General features: G+C 33.3%; 2 protein-coding genes and 1 non-coding gene across 4 annotated transcripts; all 3 read right to left on the bottom strand.

The window, feature by feature from the left end:
- Nucleotides 1-6343: 6343 nt before the first annotated feature.
- On the bottom strand, nucleotides 6344-9539 carry LOC138349051 (RNA-binding protein 1-like). 2 transcript variants are annotated; one of them, XM_069298894.1, is made up of 7 exons: nucleotides 9286-9539; nucleotides 7691-7800; nucleotides 7455-7602; nucleotides 7311-7372; nucleotides 7136-7217; nucleotides 6739-6851; nucleotides 6344-6642 (listed from the first exon to the last, which is right to left on the bottom strand). In XM_069298894.1, the coding sequence occupies exons 1-6, from the start codon at nucleotides 9386-9388 to the stop codon at nucleotides 6757-6759; spliced, it is 600 nt and encodes a 199-aa protein (XP_069154995.1). In that variant the 5' UTR covers nucleotides 9389-9539; the 3' UTR covers nucleotides 6344-6642; nucleotides 6739-6756. The 2 variants fall into 2 exon arrangements, with proteins under 2 accessions (XP_069154995.1, XP_069154996.1); XM_069298895.1 differs by having other exon boundaries at nucleotides 7691-7791.
- A 5874-nt stretch (nucleotides 9540-15413) lies between these two features.
- Nucleotides 15414-18879, bottom strand: LOC138349050 (RNA-binding protein 1-like). Its single transcript, XM_069298893.1, has 7 exons — nucleotides 18625-18879; nucleotides 16774-16883; nucleotides 16538-16685; nucleotides 16395-16456; nucleotides 16220-16301; nucleotides 15824-15936; nucleotides 15414-15727 (listed from the first exon to the last, which is right to left on the bottom strand). Exons 1-6 carry the CDS (start codon nucleotides 18725-18727, stop codon nucleotides 15842-15844), a joined length of 600 nt encoding a protein of 199 aa, XP_069154994.1. The 5' UTR covers nucleotides 18728-18879; the 3' UTR covers nucleotides 15414-15727; nucleotides 15824-15841.
- A 4469-nt stretch (nucleotides 18880-23348) lies between these two features.
- On the bottom strand, nucleotides 23349-23509 carry LOC112940643 (U1 spliceosomal RNA). Its single transcript, XR_003244972.2, has one exon. It is a non-coding gene; the product is annotated as a U1 spliceosomal RNA (small nuclear RNA).
- Between the last annotated feature and the right edge of the window lie 4030 nt (nucleotides 23510-27539).

The following is a 27539-nucleotide window of genomic DNA, read 5'->3' as shown; positions in this document are numbered from 1 at the left end:
CACCCAAAATTTTTTTAATAAAAAACTTTATTAGGTCCTCCGTTTATTGACTTGGAACAATCACATATAGTCACACTACTTTTTTAACACCCATTTCTGCATCTACACACCATTTACTAGGTATCACGCAAATTTCTCAATTTTTTATATGTATTAGCGCACAGTTCTGGCGCCCAGAGCATCCAGAGTTTTTATTTTCAAAAAACTTTAGTAGGACGTCATTAGTGAGTTGGGGAACCATCACGTATTCTCACACCATTTTTCAAACTCATCTTCGCATTTATAGGCCTTTTTTAGAAATTGAACAAATTTCTCTATTTTTCGTGTGTATTAGACCACGCATCTAGCTTCTGGAGCATCCAAATTAATTTTATTCAAAAAAAACTTTATCAGGACCTTCGTATTGAGTAACTATCATGTATACTCACATCATTTTTCATGTCCAATTCTACATCTAGAAGCCCTTCTTTAGGTATCACGCAAATTCCTCAATTTTTCATGTGTATTAACCTACGGATCTAATGCCTAGAGCACCCAAATTTTTTTCTCACAAAAACTTTATGAGGACCTCCGTATTGAGTTGGGAAACAATCATATATACTCGCACTTGTTATTTCACTATATCTTTAGGCCCTCTTTAGGAATCGCCTAAATTCCTTTATTTTTTGTGTGTATTAGTCAATGGGTCAAGGGCCTGGAGAACCAAACAGTTTCCTCATATTTTATGAGGAACTCCTTAAAAAGATGTGTAAATATTTTGTATTTACAGATCTTTTTTTAGGAATTTCTCAAATTTCTCAATATTTTGTGTGTATAAGCCCATGGGTTTAGCGCCCAGAGCACCCAAAATTTATTCTAAAAAAACATTATGAGGACCTTCTTATTGAGTTGGGGAACCATCACGTATACTCGCACCAACTTTTTCACTCCCATTTATGAATTTATAGGTCCTTTTTTAGGAGTAGAATAAATTCCTAGATTTTCCTACGTATAATCCCATTGATCTGGAGCCCGAATCACCCAAATTGTCTTTCTCAAGAAAATTTATGAGGACCTACATATTGATTTGGGGAACCATCACTTATACTCACCTATTCTTTTCACGCCAATTTCTTCATTTACAGGCCCATTTTTAAAATCGCGAAAATTCCTCAATTTTGTGTGTGTATTAGCCCGTGTATCTGACGCCCGAAGCACTCAAATTATTTTTCTCAAAAAACATTATGAAGACCTCAGGGAACAATCACGTATACCCACAACATCTCTTTCACGCATATTTCCATATCTAGAGGCCCTTTTATTGGAATCATGCAAATTTTTATTTTTCGTGCGTATTAGCCCACGGATATGGCGCCTAGAGAATCAAAAAAAATTCTTAAAAAACCATTATTAGGACCTCTGTATTGAGTTGGGAAACAATCACGTATACTCACACCATATTTTGAAGCTCATTTTCAAATTTACATGCCTTTTTTTGAAATCGCATAAATTCATCAATTTTTCATGTGTATTATCCCATGGATCTGACTCACGAAGCACCCAAAATTGTTTCTTCAAAATAATTTATGGGGACATATGTATTGATTAACCATCATGTATATTTACACAAACCATTCTTTTCATGCCCATTTCCGTATTTAGAGGTAGTTTTAAGGAATCACGCAAACTTCTAAATTTTTCGTGTGTAATAGCCAATGGTTTGGTGCGCGACACACCCTATATTTTTTTCTTAAATTATTTTATAATGACTCCGTATTGAGTTGGGAAACAATCATATATACTCACCATTTTTTTCAAACCCATTTCCACAATTACACGCCCTTTTTAGGAATCTCGCAAATTCCTCAATTTTGTGTGTACTAGCCATTGATATAGCGCCCAGAGCACCCAAATTTATTTCTCAAAAAACTTTATCAAGACCTACGTATTGAGTTTGGGAACTACAACTATCACATTTATCCACACAATTTTATCAAGCCCACTTTCGTATTTTCTAAACCTCTTTTTGAAATCGCGCAAATTTCTTATTTTTCGTGTGTATTAGCTCGTAGATCTAGCATCCGGAGCACCCAAAATTTTTTCCTCAATTTTTTTAGGACCTCCATATTGAACTAGGTAACAATATTGTATACCACACCATTTTTTCACACCCACTTCCACATTTACGTGACCATTTATAGTGATCGCGTAAATTTCTCAATTTTTTGTGTATATTATCCTATGGATTTGGCGACCCTAGCACCTAATTCTTTTTCTCAAAAAAAAATATTTTTCACACCATTTTTTCACGCCTATTTCCAAATCTAGATGCTCTTTTTTAGAAATGACGCGAATTCCTCAATTTTTTGTGTGTAGCCCATGATCCAACCGCCCGAAGCACCCCTAATTTTTTTCTCAATAAACATTATGAGGAGTTGAGGACCTCTATATTGAATTCTGAAACTATATATATTAATATATATATATATATATATATATATATATATATATATATATATATATATATTAACACCATTATTTCACGCCAATTTCCACATATACATGCCCTTTTTAGGAATCGCACAAATTCATAAATTTTTTGTATTTGTTAATGAGCTCATGGATATGGTGTTCGAAGCACCTCAAACTTTTTTGTCACAAAACTTTATGAGAACCTTCGTATTGAGTTGAGGAACCTTCACGTATACTCATACCATTATTTTCACATCGTTTCTCCATCTACCTGCCCTTTTGTAGGAATCTTTCTAATTCCTCAATTTTTCATGTGCATTAGATCACGGATCGTGCAATCGAAGCACAAAAAATATTTTTCTCAAAAAGCTTTATGGTGACCTCCGTATTGAGTTGGGAAACCATCAGATATACTCATATCATTCCTTTCATGCTCATTTTCGTATCTAGAGACTGTTTTAAGGAATCACAGAAATTCCTGAATTTTTTGTGTTTAATAGCCCATAATTTGGTGCCCTACACAACCTATATTTTTTTCTCAAAATATTTTACGATGACTCCGTATTGAGTTGGGAAACCATCATATATACTCACATTTTTTTTTTCAAATCCATTTCCACAATTACAGGCCCTTTTTAGGAATCGTGCAAATTCCTCGGTTTTTGTGTGTACTAGCCATTGATCTGGTGTCTGAGCACCCAAATTTGTTTCTGGAAACACTTTATCAAGACCTACGTATTGAGTTTGGGAACTATTACGTATATTCATACCTTTTTTTCAAGCCTATTCTCGTATTTGCTAGACTTCTTCTTGGAATTGCACAAATTTTTTAATTTTTTTGTGTGTATTAGCTCATAAATCTGGAATTCGGAGAACCCAAAATTTTATCCTCAAATTTTTTTGAGGACCTCCGTATTGAATTAGGTAACAATATTGTAAACTCACACCATATTTTCACATCCATTTCCGCATTCACAATAGTATCGCGCAAATTTCTTAATTTTTCGTATGTATTAATTAGCCCAAGGAGCATGTAACACCCAAAATTTACTTTAAAAAAAACTTCTGAGGAGCTCTGTATTGAGTTGGGAACAATCACGCATACTCACATCATTTTTATCACGCGAAATTTCATATCTATATGCCCTTTTTAAGAATCGCGCAAATCCCTCAATTTTTCGTGTATACTCACAACATTTTGAATGTCTATTTTCGCATCTACAGATCCGATTTTAGGAATCACACAAATTCCTTAATTTTTACTGCGTATTAGCCTATGGATTTGACGACCCTATCACCTAATTCTTTTTCTCAAAAAAATTATGAGAACCTCTGTATTATGTTGGCAAACCATCACGTATTTTCACACATTTTTTTTACCTATTTCCGCATCTAGACGCTTTTTTTTAGAAATGGCGCAAATTCCTCAATTATTTTGTGTGTATTAGCCTATGATTCAACCACCCGGAGCACCCCTAATTTTCTTATAAAGAGCCATTATGTGGAGTTGAGGACCTCTATATTGAGTTTGGAAACCATCACGTATATTCACACCATTTTTAATGCCAATTTCCACATCTACAGACCATTTTTAGGAATTGCGCAAATTCATATTTTTTTAATATGTATTAGCTCATGAGAACCTTTGTATTGAGTTGGTGAACTATCATGTATACTCATACCATTTTTCACGCACATTTCATTATTTACATGTCCTTTTTGTTTTAATTGTGCAAATTCCTTAATCTTTCGTGTTTATTAGTCAATGGATCTAGCTTTCTAAGGACCTAAACTTTTTTCTCAAAAAAACTTTATAAGGACCTCTGTATTAAGTTGGGAATCATCACGTATACGCACACAATTTATTTTACGCCTATTTTTGCATCTACAAATCTTTTTTAAAGAATCAGACAAATTGTTCAATTTTTTGTGAGTTTTAGCCCATGGATCAACCGACTCTAGCACCCTAAAATTTATTCTCAAAAAATATTTTGAGTTGGGGAAACATGATTATGTTCACACCATTTTATACACCCATTTCGGCATATATCAACCCTTTTATAGAAATCATACAATTCCTCAAGCTTTTGTATGTATTAGTCCATGAATCTGGCGCCTGGAGTACCCAAAACTTTTTTCTTAAAGATATTTATGAGGAACTCCATATTGAGTTGTAGAACCATCACATATACGCACACTAGTTTTTCACGCCATTACCTTGTTCACATGCCCTTTTTATATAAATCACGTAGATTGCTCAATTTTTCGTGTGTATTAGCCCGTAAGTCTGGCGTATTAAGAACCCAATTCTTTTCTCAAATTACTTTATGAGGACTTCCGTGTTATGTTGTCAAACCATCACGTACACACAAACTATTTTTTCATGCCCATTTTCGTATCTACAGGGCTTTTTTAGAAATCGTCTAAATTTTTCAATTTTCGTGTGTAGCACATGGATGTGGCGCTCGGAGCACTCAAAAAGATTTTCTCAAAGAACTTTATGAGAACCTCTGTATTGATATGGGGAACCATCACATATAGACACGTTATTTTTTGCACGTCCATTTTCGCATATACATACCATTTTTTTAGGAATCGTGCAAATTTCTTATTTTTTGTGTGTATAAGCCCATGGATAAAGGCGCCTGGAGCACCAAAAAAAATTATGAGGACCTTCGTATTGAGTTGGGGATTCATCATGTGTGCTAACACCATTTTTAATATCCATTTCCACATATATGGTCCCTTTTTTAGGAATCGCGCAAATTCCTCAAATTTTCGTGTATATTAGCCCATTAATTTGGTCTCCAGAGCATCCAAAAAAACTTTTCTCGAGAAACTTTGTAAGGACCTCTGTATTGTGTTGGGGAACCATCACGTATAGTCGTACTATTTTTCACGCCTATTTCTGCATCAAAAGGTCCTCTTTTCGGAATCACACAAATTCCTCAAATTTTTGGGAGTATTAGCACAGGAATTTGATGTCCAAATCACCCAAAAAATATTTCTCAAAAGCCATCATGTGATAGAAGGAAGTTTTTATTTATTTGTCTATTTTCATTATTACTTTTAGCATCATGCTATTTGTACGAGATTCAAAAATTAAAGATAAGATAATGTCGACGAATCATTTTAGGAAAAAGTTTCAATGGATAACTCTACATTTATTGTTCATCTACGATGTATGGATTTTTGATATATTTGGATCTCACTTAAAAGAACATTTATGCAAAAGAATAATTTGTTAACGTAACAAATGTAATTTTTAAATACGCCAAATTTCTAGCAAAAAAAATTCTTTTGCACGCAAGTTTTATATAAACTACTATATAGATTTATATATCGACAATTATTAAAAGAAAAAAAAAACATTTACTTAAACTAGATTTATAGTAGTTCAAAAAGAATGTGCTCCCTGTAGGCATAAGTAACTATTACTGTACTTTGAAAAACTATTGACGAAATTAATCAACACCAGAAAAAGAGAGCAAGAGAGAAAAATTCATCCGAATAGCACAGCTCTCTGCAGGTAGGCCAAAATGTTCTTGTATGTAAATCACTAACTCTGCTGTAGACCTTCAATCAGAAATCAGGCATAAGCTCTTCAAAAAGTTAGTTAGCTATTTCGTTCAAGTCAGTCGGATTGATATCCATCGATCGACAAGAGAGTTAAGAGGGAAATTTTAGCTTGTTGCTGCGTGAAGATTCAACAGAGCCCATTGCTTTCGGCTCTATTTCTAATATTTATATTTAGATATACAGAATTAGGATGCACGGGAAAAAATAGATAGTTTGGACTATGTATTTTCTTCTTCTTTTTCTTTTCCTCAAGTATTTCATTCATGGCGAGGTAAAAGTCGTCACGTTTTTCACTAGAGACTGTAAACGGAGGTCATTAAGAATGGTTTCATAGACTTCAAATAAAAATCTACAAACCATCACCATCACCAAGGATTTTATTTCTACAATGAAAAAGTCTCCTGACCTGAATGACAACAATCACACACTAAACAACAGAGCACAAGTTGATAATGTCATAAGTTGTAGCGAATTTTAAAAAGAAATTTAAACAATTATATTTGATCTGACAAGCAACATTATCTTCAAACTGCTAAGCACCAGCTACAGTTAATATACATGATCAGAGAAACACGCTTGCAGCATGATGTCGCTCTCCAAACATGGCAAGTCCTACACAAAAGTATAGTTCCACAATTTAGTAACTTTGTATAACCGTATGTTATGGTCATCAATAATAAAGGGGTCAAGCGCACCAAAGTTTTGTACCTGTAAATACACATAGTTTCAATAATCCCCTCCAGCTGACGTCACACTAGGATTGCCAGCAAACTGCAGCATTAAGTTGCCTGAATCATGCTCATCAAGGTCGAATTTATAACCTGCAAGATTTGATTAGTTTTACTACACCGTTATCCCAACAAATTTCTCTTTCATAGATCGATGTACACTAGCAAATTGTCCGACAATTTTCTGTCAAGCATTCATGAAATGACGAGCCAAAAGCGCATGTAGAGCAGCTTCCACATGTCCTTCAACTTGTACGAAAGTTTAAAGACCAAAATTTAAGAATATTCACACAACATTGATTTTGTTTAGTACTCTGATTAATTATAAATTGAGCATTCATAATTATGAGGTAGAAAGAAGAGAGTGTGAAGCTCACCTTGTAAGGCATCCATTGCAGCAGCTGCATGAAGCGGACTCACAAAATCAACAAAGCAATGAATCAAGGTATTGACTCCAGGCTGCATATATAATTAATTAAGTTGATAATCCAAAATAACAGTAGACAGAATTTTTAATTAGTAGATGATGATATGAAACGTATATATTCTTACATATATTGATGGTTCTGGTACGAGCCTAACTTCTTTGTAACCTCCAAAATGGCGGAATATGTCTGCAAAAACTGAAGTAAAGGGAAAAACTAGAACGGGCCATAAATAAAACAATAAGCTAATTTCCACACAAGAAAAGGATACGTGCCACCTCTCTTGTTGTACAGTCCTCAGGCAAACCCTCTACATACAATGTACTGCTAGCATTTGGAGGAAGCATATCTTCTGGTACCATTCCAACATCCTCAATGCCCATGATTACACTAAGTATGGACTCATGGGACAAAATTTCCTGGATATTTTACCAGTATATATATTAGACCTATATATACAGTATTACGTATGGAACCAACCTCAAAAGGAATATAAAAACTAAGTACCCCAGTACGGAGGTAGTGTTCATAGGATGCTTCGATACAAGCTGTGCTTCTCAATCTCATCATTCCCCATTCATCATCACTGTCATAATAGAAAGGACTACCTGGAGCTTCTAAAAAGGGGAAAATCAGCACAAACAAATATCATTTAACACTGAAACCAAACAAGATAAGAATTAGTAAAATTAAGTGCAACAAATATTAGCATCAACCTAAGATAACCAAATAAGGTTTTGTATGTGTATTAAAAGAATTCCTAAATATTTATATGCATATAAATTTATGATTGTAAACTTATTAATCATGTGCTTTTCATGATCTAGACCCCTCTCTCTCTTTTGATTTTTTTAAAACATATTTTTCATTACTTTTAATATAATTACTGTTATGCTACAAAGAAAAAAAGCTAATAATAGATTTTTGTTATCTAACTTAGGCAGTTAATTAACTTTGTTAAATTTGAGTTGTATTCACAAGTGAAGATAATAGTTTGACATAAATTATATACTAAAATCGTATTATATAATAATTGAATTATATATATATATACACACACCCTGGAAAAACCCCTAGATCCACCCTTGGATTGCTAGAGTCTCTATTTTAATATTGATTTTTCTTGTATTTTGAAGAATTTTGTGATGCATATATTAGCATTTAAATTGAAGATTTGCTTATATGTATTGTCATTGTACAAGGTCTATTTTAGTCTTTCTTTAAAGTGTGTGCTAGTCTTTCTTTCTTTATAAAGTATGCTCCACTTTGGGGAAGCAAACACGTTGCTTCACTCAAAGTGAAGCAAGGCATTGTTGATTTTTTTTCGCTTCATGCTCCCTTCAACACTAGTTCTAACTGCCTATCCCTAATTTGAACTATCTTGGACTATCGTCTTTTATCATCATCTGCCAATTATGATCGAAATCATTTCCTAGCTATCTTGCAGGACATCAGGGGCTGATGTGAATTGTTGATGATGCAGGAATTCCTCTTTTTAGCTAGTTTTACACTGACTATCAGCCTCAATGAGATACTATAGATTCACCACTACTAAATAAGGCCTTACACCAAAAGGTTCATCTAATGTATAAAAGCTACAAAAATAGCTCTAATATTGAGTCCCGAAAAATTGATTTTCCCTATTCACGCGGACTACAAACATATACTACGACTTTTTTTTTTAATTTTCTCCACTTACTTCAGTAATACCAAAGACTTTCTTGATGAGTATACAAGACATTCTTGGTGAGTATTCGCAATTCCTATCATAACTATATTACACAAACCACAGCAAAAAGCATACAAATTAAGTTTTTAATTGAAAAGGCAAATAACAAACTCTATTTTCGACAAGCCATAAAATTTAATTTTTGACTGATCTAATAAAACCCAGTATCTACAACTCATAAGAATTAAGTTTCTGACTAAAAAAGTATATGAATAAATATCAGTTTCTACAAGTCATAAAAATTAAATTCTTAACTAAAAAATAAATGTAAAAACCCTAATTTCTACAGATCCACCCTATTGAGCAAAAAATATGTTGAAATCTTAAATTGTCTCTTGATAGGATTTTAAAAGATACAGAGTTTATTTGATACCGTATTCGTTGAGAGGGATTTCCGCGAAGACGGGAGTAAGATCCGGCGACATCACTTCCAGCTGCACAGTGTTGGTGTCCTTCCGGTAAGCACCCACCGCCATATGTTAGTCCACCGGAGAGAAAAAGAGTTTCCACTAAAATTGAAAGATAAAGGAAAAGGGCAAGAGTATTTGGTTGGACGTAGTTAAGAATCGATGTAATTGAGGAGTGCTCATTATTTAAGGAAAGACAAAAAAATGCATTGTAAAGAAAGATCCGCTCAAGTACAATGATGAATTTACTTAAAATGAAAATCTTCTATAGTAAGTAAGGGTAGAAGTATCACATGTTGCCAAGTGGCAGCCTAATGTTAAAAAAATTGGCGATGATTGTCTAATTAAAAAATTATGCATATTTATATACACATTGTAAATAGAAAAAAATTCTTTATTTTTTTACTTTTTTATTTCATATTATTACTTTTAGCTTAATGTTATTAACATGCGGTTCAAAGATTAAAAATAAAATAATTTCACAAAATCATTTTACAAAAAAGATTGAATGTTGTTAGTTTTAGCATAGGTTTAGTTAAAACTATCTTAGCAGTAGTCATATGCGGATGATGATATATGTTCAACCACGCTGGGCTAAAGAGTGGCCTCTGGGCAAAACATGTATTATTTAGATCTACAGCCCACCAAAATTATTTTTCTCAAAAATCTTTATGGGGACCTCCATATTGAGTTGGAAAACCATCAGATATATTCATGCTCATTTCCGTATCTAGAGGTTGTTTTAAGGAATCACACAAATTCCTAAATTTTTTGTGTTTAATAGCCCATAGTTTGATTCCCAACACACCCTATATTTTTTTTCTCAAAATATTTTATGATGACTCCGTGTTGAGTTGGGAAACCATCATATATATACTCACATCATTTTTTCAAATCCATTTCCACAATTACATATCCTTTTTAGGAATGACGCAAATTCCTCGGTTTTTGTGTGTACTAGCCATTGATTTGGCGACTGGAGCACCCAAATTTGTTTCTAAAAACACTTTATCAAGACCTACGTATTGGGTTTTGGAACTATCACGTATATCCATAACCTTTTTTCAAGCCTATTCTCGCATTTGCTAGACCTCTTCTTGGAATTGCACAAATTCTTTAATTTTTTGTGTGTATTAGCTCATAAATCTGGAATTCGGACCACCCAAAATTTTATCCTCAAATTTTTTTGAGGACCTCCGTATCGAAGTAGGTGACAATATTGTAAACTCACACCATATTTTCACATCCATTTACGCATTCACAATAGTATCGCGCAAATTCCTTTATTTTTCGTATGTATTAATTAGCCCAAGGAGCATGTAACACCCAAAATTTATTTTCAAAAATAAACTTACGAGGAGCTCTATATTGAGTTGGGGAACAATCACGTATACTCACATCATTTTTATCACGCCAAATTTCATATCTATATGCCCTTTTTAAGAATTGCGTAAATCCCTCTATTTTTTGTGTATACTCACAACATTTTTTAATGTCTATTTTCGCATCTACAGACCCTATTATAGGAATCACACAAATTCCTCAACTTTTAGTGTGTATTAGCCTATGGATTTTGCAACCCTATCACCTAATTCTTTTTCTCAAAAAAAAATTATGAGAATCTTTGTATTGAGTTGGCGAACCATCACGTATTTTCACACATTTTTTTTGCCTATTTCCGCATCTAGACGCTTTTTTAAGAAATGGCACAAATTCCTCAATTTTTTTTGTGTGTATTAGCCTATGATTCAACCGCCCAGAGCACCCCTAATTTTCTTATAAATAACCATTATGAGGAGTTGAGGACCTCTATATTGAGTTCGGAAACCATCACGTATATTCACACCATTTTTTTGATGCCCATTTCCACATTTATAGGCCGTTTTTAGGAACTGCGCAATTTTTTTTGTATGTATTAGTTCATGGATATGGCGATTGGAGCACCCAAACATTTTTCTCACAAAACATTATGAGAACCTTTGTATTGAGTTAGTGAACTATCATGTATACTCATACCATTTTTCACGCACATTTTATTATTTACATGTCCTTTTTGTTTTAATTGTGCAAATTCCTTAATCTTTCGTGTTTATTAGTGCATGGATCTAGCTTTCTAAGGACCTAAACTTTTTTCTCAAAAAACTTTATAAGGACCTCTGTATTAAGTTGGGGAATCATCACGTATACTCACACCATTTATTTTACGCCTATTTTTGCATCTACAGATCTTTTTTAAAGGATCAGACAAATTGTTCAATTTTTTGTGAGTTTTAGCCCATGAATCAACCGAATCGAGCACCCCAAATTTATTCTCAAAAAATATTTTGAGTTGGGGAAACATCATTATATTCACACCATTGTATACACCCATTTCGGCATATATCAACCCTCTTTTAGAAATCATACAATTCCTCAAGCTTTTGTATGTATTAGTCCATGTATCTGGCGCCTGGAGTACCCAAAACTTTTTTCTTAAAGATATTTATGAGGACCTCCATATTGAGTTGGAGAACCATCACGTATACGTACACTAGCTTTCACGCCATTTCCTGATTTACATGCCCTTTTTATATAAATCACGTAGATTGCTCAATTTTTCGTGTATATTAGCCCATGAATCTGACGTCTAAAGAACCCAATTCTTTTCTCAAAATGCTTTATGAGGACCTCCGTATTATGTTGTCGAACCATCACGTACACACAAACTATTTTTTCATGCACATTTTCGTACCTACAGGGCTTTTTTAGAAATCGTGTAAATTTTTCAATTTTCGTGTGTATTTAGCACATGGATGTGACGCTCGGAGCACTCAAAAAGATTTTCTCAAAAAACCTAATGAGAATCTCTGTATTGAAATGGGGAACCATCACATATAGTCACGTTATTTTTTCACGTCCATTTTCGCATATACATACCATTTTTTAGGAATCGTGCAAATTTTTTATTTTTTTTTGTGTGTATTAGCCCATGGATAAAGGCGGTTGGTGCACCAAAAAAATTTATGAGGACCTTCGTATTGAGTTGGGGAATCATCATGTGTGCTAACACCATTTTTAATATCCATTTCCACATATATGGTCCCTTTTTTAGGAATAGCGTAAATTCCTTAATTTTTTGTGTGTATTAGTCATTAATTTTGTCTCCACAGCATTCAAAAAAACTTTTCTCGAGATATTTCGTAAGGACCTCTGTATTTTGTTGGGGAACCATCACGTATACTCGTACTATTTTTCACGCCTATTTCTGCATCAAAAGGTTCTCTTTTCAGAATCACGCAAATTCCTCAATTTTTTTCACAAAATATTTTATGATGACTCCGTATTGAGTTGGGAAACCATCATATATACTCACATCATTGTTTTTCAAATCCTTTTCCACAATTACAGGCCCTTTTTAGGAATCGCGCAAATTCCTCGATTTTTATGTGTACTAGCCATTGATCTGGCGCCTGGAGCACCCATATTTGTTTCTGGAAACGCTTTATCAAGACCTACATATTGAGTTTGGGAACTATTACGTATATTCATACCTTTTTTCAAGCCTATTCTCAAATTTGCTAGACCTCTTCTTGGAATTGCACAAATTCTTTAATTTTTTTTTGTGTGTATTAGCTCATAAATATGGAATTCGGAGCACCCAAAATTTTATCCTCAAATTTTTTTGAGGACCTCCGTATTGAATTAGTAACAATATTGTAAACTCACACCATATTTTCACATCCATTTCCGCATTCACAATAGTATCGCGCAAATTCCTTAATTTTTTGTATGTATTAATTAGCCCAAGGAGCATGTAACACCCAAAATTTATTTTAAAAAACTTATGAGTAGCTCTATATTGAGTTGGGGAACAATCACGCATATTCACATCATTTTTATCACGCCAAATTTCATATCTATATGCCCTTTTTAAGAATTGCACAAATCCCTCAATTTTTCGTGTATACTCACAATACTTTTTAATGTCTATTTTCGCATCTAAAGACCCGATTTTAGGAATCACACAAATTTCTCAATTTTTAGTGTGTATTAGCCTATTGATTTGGCGACCCTATCACCTAATTCTTTTTCTCAAAAAAATTATGAGAACCTCTGTATTGAGTTGGCGAACCATCACGTATTTTCACTCATTTTTTTTTGCCTATTTCCGCATCTAGACGCTTGTTTTAGAAATGGCGCAAGTTTCTCAAATTTTTGTGTGTATTAGCCTATGATTCAACCACCCGGAGAACCCCTAATTTTCTTATAACGAACCATTATGAGGAGTTGAGTACCTCTATATTGAGTTCGGAAATCATCACATATATTCACACCAGTTTTAATGCCAATTTCTACATCTACAGGCCATTTTTAGGAACTGCGCAAATTCAGATTTTTTTTATATGTATTAGCTCATGGATATGGCGATTGGAGCACCCAAACATTTTTTTCACAAAACTTTATGAGTACCTTTGTATTGAGTTGGTGAACTATCATGTATACTCATACCATTTTTCACGCACATTTCATTATTTACATGTCCTTTTCGTTTTAATTGTGCAAATTCCTTAATCTTTCGTGTTTATTAGTCCATGGATCTAGCTTTCTAAGGACCTAAACTTTTTTCTCAAAAAACTTTATAAGGACCTCTGTATTAAGTTTGTAATCATCACGTATACGCACACCATTTATTTTACGCCTATTTTTGCATCTACAGATTTTTTTTAAAGAATCAGACAAATTGTTCAATTTTTTGTGACTTTTAGCCCATGGATCAGCCGACTCTTGCACCCTACAATTTATTCTCAAAAAATATTTTGAGTTGGGGAAACATGATTATATTCACACCATTTTATACACCCATTTCGGCATATATCAACCCTTTTTTAGAAATCATACAATTCCTTAAGCTTTTGTATTTATTAGTACATGTATCTGGCGCCTGGAGTACCCAAAACTTTTTTCTTAAAGATATTTATGAGGACCTCCATATTGAGTTGGAGAACCATCACGTATACACACACTAGTTTTTCACGCCATTTCCTTGTTCACATGCCTTTTTATATAAATCACGTAGATTGCTCAATTTTTCGTGTGTATTAGCCCATGAATCTGGTGTCTTAAGAACTCAATTCTTCTCTCAAAATACTTTATGAGGACCTCCGTATTATGTTGTCGAACCATCACGTACACACAAACTATTTTTTCATGCCCATTTTCCTATCTACAGGGCTTTTTAAGAAATCGTGTAAATTTTTCAATTTTCGTGTGTATTTAGCACATGGATGTGGCGCTCGGAGCACTCAAAAAGATTTTCTCAAAAAACTTTGCGAGAACCTCTGTATTGAAATGGGGAACCATCACATATAGTCACGTTATTTTTTTCACATCCATTTTCGCATATACATACCATTTTTTTAGGAATCGTGCAAATATCTTATTTTTTCGTGTGTATAAGCCCATGGATAAAGGCGCCTGGAGCACCAAAAAAATTTATGAGGACCTTCGTATTGAGTTGGGGAATCATCATGTGTGCTAACACCATTTTTAATACCCATTTCCTCATATATGGTCCCTTTTTTAGGAATCGCGCCAATTCCTCAAATTTTTGTGTATATTAGCCCATTAATTTGGTCTCCAGAGCATCCAAAAAAACTTTTCTCGAGAAACTTCGTAAGGACCTATGTATTGTGTTGATGAAATTAATCAACACCAGGAAAAGAGAGCAAGAGAGAAAAATTCATCCGAATAGCACAGCTCTCTGCAGGTAGGCCAAAATGTTCTTGTATGTAAATCACTAACTCTGCTGAAGACCTTCAATCAGAAATCAGGCATAAGTTCTTCAAAAAGTTAGTTAGCTAATTTGTTCAAGTCAGTTGGAATGATATCCATCGATCGACAAGAGAGTTAAGAGGGAAATTTTAGCTTGTTGCTGCGTGCAGATTCAACAGAGCCCATTGCTTTCGGCTCTATTTCTAATATTTATATTTAGATATACAGAATTAGGATGCACGGGAAAAAATAGATAGTTTGGACTATGTATTTTCTTCTTCTTTTTCTTTTCCTCAAGTATTTCATTTATGGCGAGGTAAAAATCGTCACGTTTTTCAGTAGAGACTGTAAACGGAGGTCATTAAGAATGGTTTCGTAGACTTCAAATAAAAATCTACAAACCATCACCATCACCTAGGATTTTATTTCGACAATTAAAAAGTCTCTTGACCTGAATGACAGTAATCAAACACTAAACAACAGAGCACAAGTTGATAATGTCATAAGTTGTAGCGAATTTTAAAAAGAAATTTAAACAATTATATTTGATCTGACAAGCAACTTTGTCTTCAAACTGCTAAGCACCAGCTACAGTTAATATACATGATCAGAGAAACACGCTTGCAGCATGATGTCGCTCTCCAAACATGGCAAGTCCTACACAAAAGTATAGTTCCACAATTTAGTAACTTTGTATAACCGTATGTTATGGTCATCGATAATAAAGGGGTCAAGCGCACCAAAGTTTTGTACCTGTAAATACACATAGTTTCAACAATCCCCTCCAGCTGACGTCACACCAGGATTGCCAGCAAATTGCAGCATTAAGTTGCCTGAATCATGCTCATCAAGGTCGAATTTATAACCTGCAATATTTGATTAGTTTTACTACACCGTTATCCCAACAAATTTCTCTTTCACAAATCGATGTACACTAGCAAATTGTCCGACAATTTTCTGTCAAGCATTCATGAAATGACGAGCCAAAAGCACATGTAGAGCAGCTTCCACATGTCCTTCAACTTGTACGAAAGTTTAAAGACCAAAATTTTAGATATTCACACAACATTGATTTTGTTTAGTATTCTGATTTATTATAAATTGAGCAGTCATAATTATGAGGTAGAAAGAAGAGAGTGTGAAGCTCACCTTGTAAGGCATCCATTGCAGCAGCTGCATGAAGCGGACTCACAAAATCAACAAAGCAATGAATCAAGGTATTGACTCCAGGCTGCATATATAAATAATTAAGTTGATAATCCAAAATAACAGTAGACAAAATTTTTAATTAGTAGATGATGATATGAAACGTATATATTCATACATATATTGATGGTTCTGGTACGAGCCTAACTTCTTTGTAACCTCCAAAATGGCGGAATATGTCTGCAAAAACTAAAGTAAAGGGAAAAACTAGAATGGGTCATAAATAAAACAATAAGCTAATTTCCACACAAGAAAGGATACGTGCCACCTCTCTTGTTGTACAGTCCTCAGGCAAACCCTCTACATACAATGTACTGCTAGCATTTGGAGGAAGGATATCTTCTGGTACCATTCCAACATCCTCAATGCCCATAATTACACTAAGTATGGACTCATGGGACAAAATTTCCTGGATATTTTACCACTATATATATTAGACCTATATATACAGTATTACGTAAGGAACCAACCTCAAAAGGAATATAAAAACTAAGTACCCCAGTACGGAGGTAGTGTTCATAGGATGCTTCGATACAAGCTGTGCTTCTCAATCTCATCATTCCCCATTCATCATCACTTTCATAATAAAAGGGACTACCTGGAGCTTCTAAAAAGGGGAAAATCAGCACAAACAAATATCATTTAACAATGAAACCAAACAGATGAGAATTAGTAAAATTAAGTGCAACAAATATTAGCATCAACCTAAGATAACCAAATAAGGTTTTGTATGTGTATTAAAAGAATTCCTAAATATTTATATACATATAAATTTATGATTGTAAACTTATTAATCATTTTTAGTTCTTTTCATGATTAAGACCCCTCTTTCTCTCTCTTTCTTTTGATTTTTTTAAACCATATTTTTCATTACATTTAATATAATTACTGTTATGCTACAAAAAAAAGAAGAGATGATAATAGATTTTTGTTATCTAACTTAGGTAGTTAATTAACTTTGTTAAATTTGAGTTGTATTCACAAGTGATATAATAGTTTGACATAAATTATATACTATAACCGTATTATATAATAATTGAATTATTTTACTTGAAATTTAGTGCAATAAATTAAAGTTGTTAACCAACTTCAAGAATAATTCTCATGAAAATACATGAGTGGTAATCAGTGATGGATGCAGAATTTTAACTAAATGGGTTCGAAAATAAAAATTCAGTGCATGAACTTTAAACCCCTAAATCATGAGTCAATCTCCAATCTTGTGTTTAGACGATTCAAAATAAATATATATATATATATATATATATATATATATATATATATATATATATATATATATATACACCCTGGAAAAACCCCTAGATCCACCCTTGGATTGCTAAAGTCTCTATTTTAATATTGATTTTTCTTGTATTTTGAAGAATTTTGTGATAAATATATTAGCATTTAAATTGAAGATTTGCTTATATGTATTGTCATTGTACAAGGTCTATTTTAGTCTTTCTTTAAAGTGTGTGCTAGTCTTTCTTTCTTTATAAAGTATGCTCCACTTTTGAGAAGCAAACACTTTGCTTCACTCAAAGTGAAGCAAGACATTGTTGATTTTTTTCGCTTCATGCTCCCTTCAACACTAGTTCTAACTACCTAGCCCTAATTTGAACTCTCTTGGACTATCGTATTTTATCATCATCTGCCCATGATGATCGAAATCATTTCCTAGCTATCTTGCAGCACATCAGGGGCTGATGTGAATTGTTTATGATGCAGAAATTCCTCTTCTTAGCTAGTTTTACACTGACTGTCAGCCTCAATGAGATACTATAGATTCACCACTACTAAATAAATCCTTACACCAAAAGGTTCACCTAATGTATAAAAGTTAAAATAACTCTAATATTGAGCCCCAAAAAATAGATTTGCCCTATTCACGCGGACTACAAACATATACTACAACTTTTTTTTTATTTCCTCCACTTGCTTCAGTAATACCAAAGACTTTGTTGATGAGTACACAAGACATTCTTGGTGAGTATTCTCAATTCCTATCAAAACTATATTACACTAACCACAGCAAAAAGCATACAAATTAAGTTTTTAATTGAAAAGGCAAATAACAAACTCTATTTTCGACAAGCCATAAAATCTAACTTTTGACTGATTTAATAAATGCCAGTATCTACAACTCAAAAGAATTAAGTTTCTGACTAAAAAAGTATATGAATAAATCCCAGTTTCTACAGGTTGTAAAAATTAAATTCTTAACTAAAAAATAAATGTAAAAACCCTAATTTCTACAGATCCACCCTATTGAGCAAAAAATATGTTGAAATCTTAAATTGTCTCTTCTTCTCGATAGGATTTTAAAAGATACAGAGTTTAGTTGATACCATATTCGTTGAGAGGGATTTCCGCGAAGACGGGAGTAAGATCCGGCGACATCACTTCCAGCTGCACATTGTTGGTGTCCTTCCGGTAAGCACCCACCGCCATATGTTAGTCCACCGGAGAGAAAATGAGTTTCCACTAAAATTGAAAGAGAAAGGAAAAGGGCAAAAGTGTTTGGTTGGACGTAGTTAAGAATCGATGTAATTGAGGAGTGCTCATTATTTAAGGAAAGACAAAAAAATGCATTGTAAAGAAAGATCCGCCCAATTACAATGATGAATTTACTTAAAATGAAAATCTTCTATATTAAGTAAGGCTAGAAGTATCACATGTTGCCAAGTGGTAGCCTAATGTTAAAAAAATTGGCGATGATTGTCTAATTAAAAGATTATGCATATTTAGATACACTTTGTAAATAGAAAAAAAAATCTTTCTTTTTTTACTTTTTTATTTCATATTATTACTTTTATCTTAATGTTATTAACATGCGATTCAAAGTTTAAAAATAAAATAATTTCACTAAATCATTTTACAAAAAAGATTTAATGAATAACTCTCCATTACTTATTTTTAATATAGGTATAAATTTCTTTTTACACTAATCATTTCAGGAAAAAAAATGACTAACCATGCATTACTCATCTCTAATATATGAATTGTTTTCACTATTTTTATTATATTTGAATATGCCAAAGAAAATTTATGTAAATTAAATGGTCTGTAAATGTAACAAACCTATATTTTTAAATAAGTCAATTCCTAGCAAAAAAATTCTTTTGTTGACTATTCATATATTAGTTGCGATAGAGATTCTATCCACAAATATTTTTAAGAAATGTTTTTGATTACACTAGTTTAATAATAGTTCTTCTATTTTTGGAAGATGATAAACTTATTTGAAGAACCTATGGATGAGATATATAAAAATTAGCTAAAGCTTATTATTGTTATAAAATCAAGCTCATAAGAATATAATCATAAAGAGAAGAAGACAAGAGAGATAGATAGAAGAAGGGAAATTTTCTTCTTATTCAAGTGTATTCAAGTCTCATATGTATATATTACAATAGTGAATGAACAACCCTATTTATAGAGTGAGAAATCACTCCAAAGGTTACCATATTAAGTATCATAATAAATAGATACATTCTTATCCAAAAAGGTTCATGTCACCTAGTGAATATGAATGGTTGTTCATGTACCAACCTTATGGACTATCCACTTAATTCAATGTATTTATAACACTCCCCCTTGGATGTCCATAGATAATGTGCCTCATTAAAACCTTACTAGGAAAAACCCTGTGGAAAAAAATTCTAGTGAAGGAAAAAGAGTACACATATCTTTTGATACGCACCATTTGTTGCCTCATTAAAAACCTTGCCAGGAAAATCCAGTGGGAAAAAACCTCGATCAAGGGAAAAAGAGTGCAACGCATATTGTACTCCCCCTGATTAAAACATCACTTGATTTCTTGTGATGATGTCTCCAATCTTTGTACATTGTGGTTGGTATATTCTTTTTTTAAAGAAAAACCACACATTTCTTGAATATGGTGTGTCATTTATCTCAACCAGACGCGCTTTTGACTTGCTTCATAAAGGACTTTTATTTCTGCAGAGCAACATTTGCTTCATTGATCCCCGGGATATTATTGTGCCTCCACATGCAAACACATAGCGTGATTGAGATAGAACTTTATGCGGATAAGATAAATATTCTGCATCTGCGTAACCAATCAATTTTGTTTTGGATTCCTCGGAATAGAATAAGCCCATAACTATGGTCCTTTGAGGATATTCAATCATGTGTTCAACACCATTTCAATGTCCTTTATCGGGGAGAAACTGAATCTTGCCAGTAAATTTACTGCAAAACAAATATCTAGTCAAATATTGTTAGTAAGATGCACTAGTGCCCTGATTGCACCAAGATAGAGTTTCATCACCAAGAAACTCTTATCCTTCTTTTGAGATCAAACTGAATCATCATTTATGTCAAGTGATCTCATAATCATTGGGGTACTCAATGAATGCGATATATCCACATAAAATTGCATCAAAATTTTTCAGTGTATGTGCACTGTTGTCTGTTAGACAAATATTTTATTTGTCAAATTAACAATCTGTAGGTCAAGACAAAATTTTGTCTTACCAAGACCTTTTCATAAAAATACAAGGACAATTAGGGTCATTCTTTTGTACCCTTTTTCTTCCTTGACTATTTCAATCCATATAAGGATTCTTGAAGCTTTATTGGATAAGTTTCTTTCAAACCTTTATATGCTTCAGACACCTGGATTGTTTCAAGGATTTTCATATAACCTTCATTACAATTTTTCATTAGATACATTCAAGTTTTTCATATGTTTCCAGATCAAAACAAACCTCATTGCATCCACCAAAGGAGAAAACATCTCCAATAATGTCAGGATTTTTGCGATAAACCTTTATGCCCCAAGGCACAAACCGTATTTGATATCTTACGGTTATACTATCGCATAATAATTTATTTGTACCCCACTGACATTATACCTTGATTTATGGAATACCCGTCCAAAATGTCACTTTTCTAAGTAAACAAAATATACTTGAATTGTGCATTTTACTTGGCCAACCATTTATCTGTTCACACTATATGACAGATTTGAATTCAAGATCCTCATCACAATTTATATCATTGAGCGCTACCTCATATCAAAGATACCGTCGACGGTTATTTGATATCGATTCCAACAAGACATAACTTATCGAGATCTCTTCATTTTTTATTATTTCAGGTACCTGAACCTTTTTCAAGATTTTATGAAGTGTTATGTCAATGTGCTCTTTTATAGCACTTGCCTCATTATCATGACCATATTGATCATTTGCTCCTTCCTTCCTTTAAGGAATTTTATATTTGGAATCAATTGGTCTATTACGCTTTCGGCGTATCATAGACTCTGTCCTTCAAGGACTTCACATTGAAGCATTTGCAGCTGAATTATATCATAGGGTCAGTGCATTCCTCTGGCAACTGATTTGCAACATTATGCAACTGAATTATCTCTTGAACTTTAAGTTCACATATTTATTTAAATTTCCTTCACATTTTGAAGGACTATTTGAAGAACTTATAGTGTTCGTTCTTTTATCATTACCACAATGATGACTATTATAATTATGTCCCTCCACGCCCTTATTCATATCATTAATCATTTGTCATCTTTCAGACTAACATTCACTGCTACCACATTCATATGATTGAATGGAGCAAGTTAACAGGCGGATTTCAGAGTTATTACATGTTGCTACCACATTCTTTTCAAGGAATGAAGCAAATTCAATAGAACGAATTTCAAGACTTTTCATCAAAGCCTAGTCATCATTATATCATCATTATGGTGCATTGACTCAAACTCAATGTCTTATCCATATAAGGCGTTTTACGCCATAATTCTATGGGACTTGAACCCAATCACGGTGCATCAAATCTCAAATTGACGTCTTACCCTTTTGGTGCGATAGAACTTGAATCTATCGTATGATGCATCCGGACTTTTACCTGATGTCTTACCCTTAACCAATGGTATAATAAATCGAAGTACAACATGACTCATCCTTTGAGTCTTTCAAAACAATCAAAATAACATTCAAATTCATGCTATTAAAATTTTATACCTTCTTCTATTTAAGAAATTTTGTATAGCATGTCATATTCAACCAATAGTAGTATATATCTTCGGTTCCTTGATTCTCATAACGAGATCAACCAAAACATGAGTTAAAGAAAAAGTAAAACTCAATCTTAATTGGCTAGAGACTCGTGCTGATAACGTGTTATAAAATCAAGCTCATAAGAATATAATCATAAAGAGAAGAAGACAAGAGAGATAGATAGAAGAAGGGAAATTTTCTTCTTATTCAAGTGTATTCAAGTCTCATATGTATATATTACAATAGTGAATGAACAACCCTATTTATAGAGTGAGAAATCACTCCAAAGGTTACCATATTAAGTATCATAATAAATAGATACATTCTTATCCAAAAAGGTTCATGTCACCTAGTGAATATGAATGGTTGTTCATGTACCAACCTTATGGACTATCCACTTAATTCAATGTATTTATAACAATTATTCATTTGTCATAAACTATTAAAATACATAAATTATGGGTCAATAGTTAGTTAAATAGAAATTTTCACTAGATTATATTATTTCACAATGCAAATTATGTAACCAACCACCATGTTACCTGACAAAGAGAAAAATATACGAGCACCCACCAGTGATATACCTTCACTTTCTATAAATTTAAGGAGAGAATAGAAAACTTAATGTCTTCTCTTATAGGCGAAGCTAAATAAAGAATTCACTTAAAATGAAAACTTATTTATATATGAGAGATTTAATTTGTTCAACTCAATCTAACATTACATATAAATAACTAATTATTAAAAACACACACAAAAAATACTCCTATGGTGCAAGGTTTATTTATTAAAAAGTACTTTTAGGTTCTTAGAAACTATAAAATTGCTGAATGTTCATGTATATAATTACTAAGGTTGCTCATGTTCTTACCTGTTGTTAGTTTTAGCATAGGTTCAATTAAAACTATCTTAGCAGTAGTCATATGCAGATGATGATATATGTTCAACCACGCTGGGCTAAAGAGTGGCCTCTGGGCAACACATGTATTATTTAGATCTACAGCCCACTAAAGATTCAACTAGAATTGACAGGGGCCGCGCGAACGCAAACCTCTTCAACAACAAATTATGACGTAGGCTCGACCACTTGGGCCGATCTTAGGCAAGTACCCCTCCAAAGTGCAATGGAGGCCATAAGCCTAGGCCATGGGCCTTCATGATCAACCATTGACCCCGTCCAGGTAAGTATGTTATTTTATCCTACTTGGCCCACTATTATACCTCCTCCTTCTTTCTCCATCTTCCCAATTTGTCAATGTGGTATAATTGGATTCTTCTGTATATATATCAAAATTTTCATCGTTGAAATGGATTAGTTACTTAAAAAACCAAATTGTAGTCTTAGACAACAATAAGATATAAACACACTTTAAAATACGAACTACTATAAGTACGGATTACAAAATATAAGTACTTGATGATTCTGTTAGATTTTATTTGCCCTGATTTCTTACCATAAATAGGTTTTCCTTTTAGAAAAAAGTTTTGGATTGACTAATCCTTTTTCTGGTAGGAAAAGGTTTAAGACTCTATAAATAGAGGATGTTCCTTCACAATGTAGTCTAAGGGCTTTGAGAGTTTTGGTTAGGGAGATAATTTATGGGTCACAAGCTTGATATGTTATCACTTGTGCGAACCTCCCATGTATCTTTGTGTCTTTTTGGTGTATTTCTCGTTGTCTTCTTACTCGTGGTCTTTCGAGGTTTGCTTTGCTAGCTTCCGCATTTACACCTGCTTATTTTCGATCCTAACATATTCGTGCTCCCAAACAATCATTATTTCCTCTCGTGTTTGTAAATTTGATTCAATTAAGGCTTGTCGAATTTCATAATGACTTATATTTAACTGGTTTATATATGAACATAGGATTAGAAAGTCTAATGAGTTCTTCAAGGTTTTGCACAAACTTGACCTTTATAGTTTAAGTCTTCAATTAAAACTACTCTTTTTAACCAAATTTGCATTGCATATTCTTTATATTAAATTGCAATGTTGTTAAAGCATCTCTATTAATCCCATGTTTTATTTTAAGGAAATCACATTTGAGAAAGTAAATAGTTTCTGGATAACCAAAAGAAAGTATAAGATATTAATATCATAGATGATAAAGGAAATTAGATATGGTCATATTTTCTTTTGATTGAGTTGGAAAATCATCACATATACTCACATCTTTTTTTTCACACGTATTTCCATATTTACATGTCCTTTTAGAAATCGTATAAATTTCTCAATTTTTCGTGTGTATTAGCCCATGGATCTGACACTTAAAGCACCTAAGATCTTCTTTTCTCAAAATAATTTATTAGCACCTCCGTATTGAGGGGTAAACTATCACTTATACTCACACAATTTTTTCATGTCCATTTTTGTATCTACAAGCCCTCTTTTGGGAATCACGCGAATTCTTCAATTTTTCATGTGAATTAGCCCATGGATCTGACGCCCGAAGCACCCAATTATTTTTATCAAAAAGCTTTATGATGACCTCTATATTGAGTTGGGGAACCACTCACGTATATACTCGCATCATTTTTTCATGCCCATTTTCGCATCTACAAGCCCTTTTAAGGAATCACACAAATTTCTCAATTTTTCATGTGGATTAGCCAACGGTTCTGGCGCCCAGAGCACCAATGATTTTATTCTAAAAAAATTGTGAGGACCTACTTATTGATTCGGGGAACCAACAGCTATACTCAAACCATATTTTTAAGAACATTTCCGCATCTACAGACCCCCTTTTTAGGAATTGCACAAATTCCTCAATTTTTCGTGTGTATTAGCCCATGGATTTAGCGCCAAATGCACCCAAAAAAAGTTCTCTAAAAAAATATTATGAGGACCTCCGTATTAAGTTTGGAACCATTACATATATTCACACCAATTTTTTTCACGTCCATGTCATCATTTATAGACCCTTTTAAGGAATCACACAAATTTCTCAATTTTTCATTTATATTAGCTTATGGATCTGGCGTCGAGAGCACCCAAATTTTTTTCTCAAAAAACTTTAAGAGGACCCCCGTATGGAGTAGGAGAAACATCATGTATACCCATACCATTTTTTCATGCCCAATTCCGCATCTACGGGTGCTTATTTGGGAATCATATAAATCCCTCAATATTTTGTGTGTATTAGCCTATTGATCTAGTGCCCGGAGCACCCAGTTTTTTCCCCAAAAAGATTATAAGGATCTTTGAATTGAGTTTGGAAAAATCATTTATACTCGTACTATTGTTTTCAAGTTCAGATTCGCATATACAGGCCCTTAATATATGAATTGTGCAATTTTTTAATTTTTCGTGTTTATTAGCTCATGAATCTGGCGGCAGTAGAAACCAAAAATTTATTTTCAAAAAATTTTATGAGGACCTCCGTATTGAGTTGGGGATTATTAAATATACTCGCATCATTGTTTTTACACTCATTTTTGCATTTACATGTACTTTTTTGGAAAACGCGCAAAAGACTCAATTTTTCTATGTATATTAGCCCATGGAACTAGTGCCTAAAGCATCAAAATATTTTTTTCTCAAAATAACTTAAGAGGACCTCCTTATTAAGTTAGAAAATCATCACGTATACTCACAAAATTTTTTATGTCCATTTACGCATGCACAAGCTCTCTTAAGAATCACGCAAATTACTTAATTTTTCATGCATATTACACTTGGAGCACCCAAAATTTTTTTAATAAAAAACTTTATTAGGTCCTCCGTTTATTGACTTGGAACAATCACATATAGTCACACTACTTTTTTAACACCCATTTCTGCATCTACACACCATTTACTAGGTATCACGCAAATTTCTCAATTTTTTATATGTATTAGCGCACAGTTCTGGCGCCCAGAGCATCCAGAGTTTTTATTTTCAAAAAACTTTAGTAGGACGTCATTAGTGAGTTGGGGAACCATCACGTATTCTCACACCATTTTTCAAACTCATCTTCGCATTTATAGGCCTTTTTTAGAAATTGAACAAATTTCTCTATTTTTCGTGTGTATTAGACCACGCATCTAGCTTCTGGAGCATCCAAATTAATTTTATTCAAAAAAAACTTTATCAGGACCTTCGTATTGAGTAACTATCATGTATACTCACATCATTTTTCATGTCCAATTCTACATCTAGAAGCCCTTCTTTAGGTATCACGCAAATTCCTCAATTTTTCATGTGTATTAACCTACGGATCTAATGCCTAGAGCACCCAAATTTTTTTCTCACAAAAACTTTATGAGGACCTCCGTATTGAGTTGGGAAACAATCATATATACTCGCACTTGTTATTTCACTATATCTTTAGGCCCTCTTTAGGAATCGCCTAAATTCCTTTATTTTTTGTGTGTATTAGTCAATGGGTCAAGGGCCTGGAGAACCAAACAGTTTCCTCATATTTTATGAGGAACTCCTTAAAAAGATGTGTAAATATTTTGTATTTACAGATCTTTTTTTAGGAATTTCTCAAATTTCTCAATATTTTGTGTGTATAAGCCCATGGGTTTAGCGCCCAGAGCACCCAAAATTTATTCTAAAAAAACATTATGAGGACCTTCTTATTGAGTTGGGGAACCATCACGTATACTCGCACCAACTTTTTCACTCCCATTTATGAATTTATAGGTCCTTTTTTAGGAGTAGAATAAATTCCTAGATTTTCCTACGTATAATCCCATTGATCTGGAGCCCGAATCACCCAAATTGTCTTTCTCAAGAAAATTTATGAGGACCTACATATTGATTTGGGGAACCATCACTTATACTCACCTATTCTTTTCACGCCAATTTCTTCATTTACAGGCCCATTTTTAAAATCGCGAAAATTCCTCAATTTTGTGTGTGTATTAGCCCGTGTATCTGACGCCCGAAGCACTCAAATTATTTTTCTCAAAAAACATTATGAAGACCTCAGGGAACAATCACGTATACCCACAACATCTCTTTCACGCATATTTCCATATCTAGAGGCCCTTTTATTGGAATCATGCAAATTTTTATTTTTCGTGCGTATTAGCCCACGGATATGGCGCCTAGAGAATCAAAAAAAATTCTTAAAAAACCATTATTAGGACCTCTGTATTGAGTTGGGAAACAATCACGTATACTCACACCATATTTTGAAGCTCATTTTCAAATTTACATGCCTTTTTTTGAAATCGCATAAATTCATCAATTTTTCATGTGTATTATCCCATGGATCTGACTCACGAAGCAC

The sequence above is a fragment of the Solanum lycopersicum genome, chromosome 6, assembly GCF_036512215.1.
Source record: "Solanum lycopersicum chromosome 6, SLM_r2.1".
Lineage (NCBI taxonomy): Eukaryota > Viridiplantae > Streptophyta > Magnoliopsida > Solanales > Solanaceae > Solanum > Solanum lycopersicum.
Note: the sequence above shows the minus strand (reverse complement) of the source record. Positions and strands in the feature narration are given on the sequence as shown.